This window comes from Scardinius erythrophthalmus (genome assembly GCF_964197995.2).
Source record: "Scardinius erythrophthalmus genome assembly, chromosome: 20".
Lineage (NCBI taxonomy): Eukaryota > Metazoa > Chordata > Actinopteri > Cypriniformes > Leuciscidae > Scardinius > Scardinius erythrophthalmus.
In genome coordinates, this window is record NC_138240.1 from 30,237,427 (window position 1) to 30,244,487 (window position 7,061).

The window sequence follows — 7,061 nt, forward strand, 5'->3', positions numbered from 1 at the left end:
ACCTTTTTATCTTTCAGTTTTATTGTCTTTTGTTAGCCGTTGTGTTTGGCAATGTTGTTTTTGAGAGGTTTTAAAAAGCAGATGGATTTCTACTTAACTGCAAAGGGTTTTTTTGCCATTGATATTCATACGCTTTTTTTGTTGTTGTTGTTGTTTTTTTTACACCTAACATTGAGGTTTAAATTATTCAACTGTTACGGTTTTGTTCCATCTAGCCATGTTTGAAGTGTCGGTTTGATGGTTTGTTAATTTTTTGAGAAATTTACACAAAATTAATAAATCTAAAGTTCATCATTGGGTACATAAGTCGAGATCATTTCATTTGTGATTTCCTGTTATAACATTATTACAATTATTGAACACCTTTTTAAGAACATATGTTTTACTTAGTGACTTAAATTTACCATTTAATGTTTGCTTAGTACAGTTATTTATTGCCCTACAATTAACTCCTGTTAGGTTCCATGGACTTACTTAGCTAAAGAGTTAAATAAGAATTAGAGAGTTAACTATGGCATCACGGCTATTTTTGGAGTCAAGCTCAAGCTGTGTTCTTGAAGGCATTTAGCAGCCGTTTTCTTAAGAAGGCAGGACTGAAGGAAGTGTGTGTCAATGTCAATTAGAAAAGTATATAATGGCACATATTAAATATGCACCATGTTAAAACAATGCTGTATATTTTAAGGAAAAAATAAAATGTTTTATTTCTGATTATATCATAGACACTCAAATAATTTAGTCGTATTTCAGGTCATATTTCCCCCAAATCAAAAGTAATATTATATTTTTATTATAAGCCTTTTTTATACCCTAATGCTGATTCTTAAAAAAAAAAATCTAAATCATCTGGACACATACCATAATGACAGTTTTGGGGGAATCGCATGAAAATAATGTAAATGCATAATGGTACAAAAATATGCTGTATTTTTTATGCAAAATACCATTTCTTTTGATTTCAGGTAAAATATGACATTTTAATGAGACCAAAATATTTCTCTGTACGAATACATTGATCTCTCTGTTGGAGTAGCCCTAGTCTGGAAATATCGTTCTTAACTAACGTGTGTGTGTGTGTGTGTGTGTGTGTGTGTGTGTGTGTGTGTGTGTGTGTGTGTGTGTGTGTGTGTGTGTGTGTGTGTGTGTGTGTGTGTGTGTGTGTGTGTGTGTGTGTGTGTGTAATTTTTCACTAATCTTTCAACTACAAACTTTCAACAGTAACTGGGTTCTCTACAGCAATGGATTTCCTTTTCCTTCTATAGATTCAGTATAGCCTTTTTCTTGAAAAGGTTCAAAAATATTTTTATATCTGTCATTTAATGTCTTTCAAATTTTCCAAATTATTAGGAAAAATCCAAAGGCTACCCAACATTTAAAAGAAAAGCAATACTATATTATTAATGGAGGTAATGATGAAAGAACAGCTAATTTCATTGCGGCACCCTCTAAACTTCTGCATGTATCAAAGCATTTCATCTTTGGCATTTTTAGTTTTCTTTTCCGTGTCTTTTTTTTTTTTTTTTTTTTTTTTTGGCATATAATTCCCAGGGGAATAATGAAATATTAATACACGGATTAGTTTACTCTGGCTGTTACCAATAGCATTTCACGGTAGCATTTGAGGTAATCAATCCGTTTGAAGGGGAAATGAGAAGCTGAAGATGGCCACCTCCTCTGCTGGGATATAGTTACCATCTGAATGGAGGAAGAAGATCCCTTTTCACACTGTGCACATACTACCTGTCTGAGTGAAAGAAAGAGAAACTTTATTGGGGAGTGTATACAGAAAATGTGTTTTTTTTTTCTTTCTTTTTTAAAGAGTGTGTTAAAGGGTTTCGGTGGAATAGTCTGTATGAAAACCATGGAATTTGTTTAAATAGTAGGATGCTACCATGTATGAGGAGTTGTGGTTGCACTGGAGCACCCGAGGTCACCTCGAGTTTAGACTGGTTGTAAATGTTAATAAGCACAATAGTATGAGTTGCTTTGCTATATTGTCGTTATGTTCAGTACAGCCTGAACATATATGGCATGGCCTGATAGAAATATTCAGGATCTCCTTTTCACATGTCCTATACACAAGCCCTATAAATATATATATATATATATATCCTGTTTAATTATACACTGATAGGATTTGTTTTTTTCTTTATATTTATTTTTAGATTTATGTATTGTACTTCACATTATAAAATGTAGTTCTTGAGCTTTATAGTGTTTCCAATATTCTAGCATTCAAGATACTTGTACATGCACTCTCCAAAAAAAAAAAAAAAAAGTACAAAAGCTGTCACTAGGACTCTTTCAAAAGGGTACACCTTTGTACCTTATTTACCCCAAAGGGGTGCATGTTAGCACCATAAAGGTACATATTAGTATCTTTTGAAAGTGTCCCACACCAGTGTTTGTTCCTTTTATTCAGAGAGTGTACCTGTCATGAACTGCTCTAACACACGCAGGTTGAAGATCCAAACGCAGCCATTTATTAAGGGTAATCCACAATCGAAATCAAAATGACAGGCAAGGATCAAAACCACAGGGAAGATAATCTAAACAATAACAGAATCCAAGATACAGGGAAATCCGGGAACCGGGCGGAATCATCATAAGACTGGATACACGAGCCCATGTGCGCACAAAAGTACAGTGTGACACTAACAAGGCTTCACAAAGAATAAGTGAAAAATACAGGGCTTATATAGGCAGAGTTTAACAAGGTAATGAGACACAGCTGAATGTAATCACAACATAATGAGTCCAGGCAATGAGTTATGGGAAATGAAGTGCATGATCTGATAGTTTTGGAATGGAGAGGAGTGCCCTCTGGTGGGTATCATGTGCACTCCAGCTGGCAGATTTGACAGTACCAGTATGCACTCCAATGCTTTGTGATTTTTTATTTTTATTTAATTTTTTTAGGTCACTGAAGTGACATCAAAATGATCTTGAAGTTGTCTACATGAAATGTTATTAACCTAAAAAATCTTTGCTGATCTCATCCTCAGCTATGTGTCTTTCTTTCCTGTTTGTGACAGACTGACGAAGAGGCGGCTCGTCTGGCTTCCTTGCCTGCCTGGAGGAGAGATATTATGAAGAAAAAGATGGATGAAGAAAAGTAAGTTAAAGCCAGGGCTCTTGCTTTTGGCTTTCTCTTTCCTTCTTTTTGTCTCCTGTGTTTTTCTATTTACTGTTTGTAAACCTCCTTCATCACATTAGTGTTTATTTCATTACTATGAACAATCATAACCCCTCTGGTGCTCTTCTGTCCTTTTTGACTGAAAAATGTAATGTTTTTTTGTATTTAAAAATAAAATATTTTACTTCATCGAAATAGTATAAAACTTGGTAAAGGTTTTGGCACTTGCTCTGTAAACAAAAAACAAACAAAAATCATGGACATGATTCGAAAAGGTTAAATGGTCCTGAAAAAAATAGTCACACTTGTGCTCATCGTGGTCAAAAATGACCGCATTGAAAAAAAATAAAAATGACCGCATTGGAAATGAATGGGAGACGAATTTCATCTAGTGAAAACTTTTGGTACTGCGGCCAAGCAAAATCTTACTGAAAGCTCATTTTTTGAGATATCAAGTTCAACACAACTTGTTTAGATGTATGGCTTTTATTTTCTTGCAGTTTTAGAGTAAACGTGTTTTTGAAAAGATAGATTTCATACAAAAATTGAAAATTGTATTTTTGGGCATTTTTCATTACAATAAACATACAAATATAACTTTTTTCACTTCACTTCACTTTTTTTGAACTTTTCTCACTTTAGCAATAATCTGACAAGTGTCGTCTTTAAAAAGAGATCAAACTTAAGTCTGTACTCTAAAAGCATTCAAGAATTACGGCAGTTTAAGTTGGAAATTAAATTATCAGGTCTATGCTTAAAACGTGAATAAACGGATTATAACTACTGCGTAAATATAATGTTGTACCATAAAATCCCCTAAAAATACAAAATATTAAATAAATAACATTATCAAACTAAAATATAGTACATTCCTTTCATTAAAAAAAAAAAAAAAACGAAACAAAAAAAGTATTTTTTGACTCCCCACGCGAAGAGCACCAGAGGGTTACAGATAAATGGAACTTTTGCCCATTTCTAATATCAAAAAGTATTAGCTTTGTTTTTTTTTTGTGGGTTTTTTTTATTATTATTTTTATTTTTATGACAAACCTAATGGATAAGACAGATAGTACTGCCTTTAAAAGTTATGCCTGAAGTTTCTTCCATGCAAATGAATTTTCTGTCTTTTACTCTCAATATCTTTTGTGGATTATAATACCAAAGTGATAATAAGTAAGTAAAACTGTAAAGTATTTTCTGTTGTAGTATTTTTGACTGTTGTAGTGACTTCTGTACAAACATTTTAAAATATACACACATATATATATCTATATATAAATATACGTGTAATCCTCTAATTTCTTTTGTTCACTCCTGGATGGACAGGGAACAGAAAAGGTAAGACTTTTGCTAGTGATAGTTGCAGTACTAAAAGTAGTTGTAGAAGCAGTTTCTATTCAATCAAGACTATGCTACATTTTGATTGTATTAATGTGCATTATATGTGATTGTTAATGTACCCTCCTTTACTTTTCTTTTCTTTTCTCGTCCTGGCAGAAAAGAGGAGGAACGACGGCGAAAAGAGAAAGAGAACGAGGAGAAGTCGGAACAGGAGCGACTACGAACACTAGGCTATGATGAAACCAAGCTGGCGCCGTGGCAACGGCAGATCATTTTAAAGAAAGGCGACATAGCCAAACAGTAGTAAACTCACATTCATCACTCTTGCACAACTCTCTGCTGACACGGGTCAGAATCTGCCAGACCCTTTAGACACAAACCCCGGACGGGTCACCAGACCACCTTCTGGCTTGCTCGACCACTTCATCATCACTTCCTCAGAGTCTCCTAATGTTATTTAGCCCTGAAGATGAAAATGAATCAAACTAATGTTTTACTATGGTCAAGTCTTATGTATATGATTATTTGGCAGTCTTGAGAATTAAAAAGATGTGCAAGTTATTTTTCAGAAGATATTTTTTAGCACTCGCCACCTGATACGTTAGCTTGACACTTCCAGCTTCACACATACTTGTTTTACGTCTCATTTCAAATCTCTAGTAGTATTTTTATGTATAGATAGATAATATATGTCAAGGAAATCACATGTACTCTGCTTGAATGCTTTTTTCAATTTACTTCATGTGGTCATAATCTACGAAGTATGATAGTTCTGAACAGGTGTATTCTTGCATAAAATAAGTGATGCTTTGTGTTATGGTACATCTTTATTTCTTTATATTAAATAATTGTGCAATTTGGAAATATCAAGTATACATATTTTACCAGTAGTTTCTTTGGATGTTAGAGCAATGGGTTCATTGTTCATAATGCAACAGCAATATTTCACCAGAAGATGGTGTCAGAGGTCACAATTGATATTTGGCCATAGCAGGTCTTCCCAGATAATGTTTATCAGACCTATCCATCAAACCAGCGCTAAAACCCATAAGAAGCCAATGTCTTAAATACTCTATTGCATCTTTAATTAAAAGTCATCTGTGCTGAGATTTACATAGGAAGTTTACATTGGGAGGAGGGGAAATGATGTTTGTAGCTTAATATGTCATGAAATCATGGCATTGTATTCAGTCATGCTGTGGTCCCCAAAAATAAGCTTTTTTTTTCTTTCTCTGCTTATTCTCTATTGTTAATGTGTTTAGAGTAACTAGACATCAGAAAAGTGCGGGATGTGAATCTGTATGTGTGCGTGCATGTGTGAGAAAGTATATGTGTGTGCATACACGTGCATGTAAATGTCATTTGTCTATCCTGTGTCATACACTGTGCGATGGTTAGAGTTGATGTATTTTAAGTGTTTTTGTTTTTGTTTTCCTGTACAACTGTAAAAAAAAAAAAATGCATGGCCCTCCTTGAGTTTAGGAACATTCTGCTTTTATCAGATGCCATAATGATGCTGAAATCAAAGATGTGATCGCCATTGCCATTCGAAGATTTTCTATTCATAATTACTCCATACAGAAATGCTTATAAACTCCTACGGCCCTATAATATCAGTTAAATGTTTTTCAGCCTGACTTTCATAGGCATACTAATTGTAAACTTTCATTTTCCCAGTGGCAAAACAAGTAATGTAATAAAAATTGTAAATAATTTTTGCCTGTGAAATATTTAATTTACATTACAAAAAAACACATCCAATCCATATAGGCCTATATAGTGACAACTGTTAAACAAGGAGCAGTCTGAAATATCAATTTCAGTGACATTTCAAAGATGCTCTAGCTGATTTATTTGTTTTTTACAGAGTGTTCGTGAATACAAATTAAGTTACAGGACTGAATGTTACAAATAAATGCAAGCAAGAAATAACTTAACATTAATGTGATAGGACATAACATACATAAACATTAAACATAGTTTACATACAGGAGTACATATAACCATACATGTCAGGGGTAAACAAAAGGGGAAAAAAACGAAGAAAGAAAGAAAGATAAAATAAAAAAAGGCATTTTACAGATTTTTGTTTTATTTTTATTTATTTTTTTACCTATTAAACAGCTGTGTAGTTTTCCTTGCTTTTAAGTTTTTATATTTTGATATTGTTTCTAAATATATTTTATTATTAATTTTAAATTGTTCCGAAATTTGGCTTTTTTTCATTAATTTGACTTTATGAATATAGTAACGGGCAAGTATAATAATTAAATAAAATATAAACAAAATATTTTTATCACCATCAAATGATATAGACATTTTAGTTCTTCAAAGTTAGCAGTAATCATAGCTTTTCTTTGTAGGTAATTACTTCCATTCAGTTCTTTCCTAAATATTTGGGTCTTGGGACACTCCCAAAATAGATGATTAATAGTCTCAGGGGAAATTTGACAACAACATCTTCCATGATGTTCACTTTAAAACGACGTAGGCTACTTCATGAATTCAGAATCAGAAACAGCCAGTAACTAAGGGGGCGGGGTTTAGCGAAGTGTTAATGTAGTGTCAACCTTCACCAGCAGAT

The 7,061-nt window shown here is 33.2% G+C and overlaps 1 protein-coding gene across 1 annotated transcript in view; it reads left to right on the top strand.

The window, feature by feature from the left end:
* Positions 1–4,781, top strand: part of espn (espin) — a gene marked incomplete at both ends in the record, with an annotated part of 86,601 nt that extends 81,820 nt beyond the window's left edge. Inside the window, 2 exons of the mRNA XM_081349853.1 lie at positions 3,036–3,115; positions 4,634–4,781. Of these exons, the coding sequence (XP_081205979.1) occupies positions 3,036–3,115; positions 4,634–4,781 (228 nt within the window). The remainder of the gene's footprint in view (positions 1–3,035; positions 3,116–4,633) is intronic.
* Positions 4,782–7,061: the final 2,280 nt, after the last annotated feature.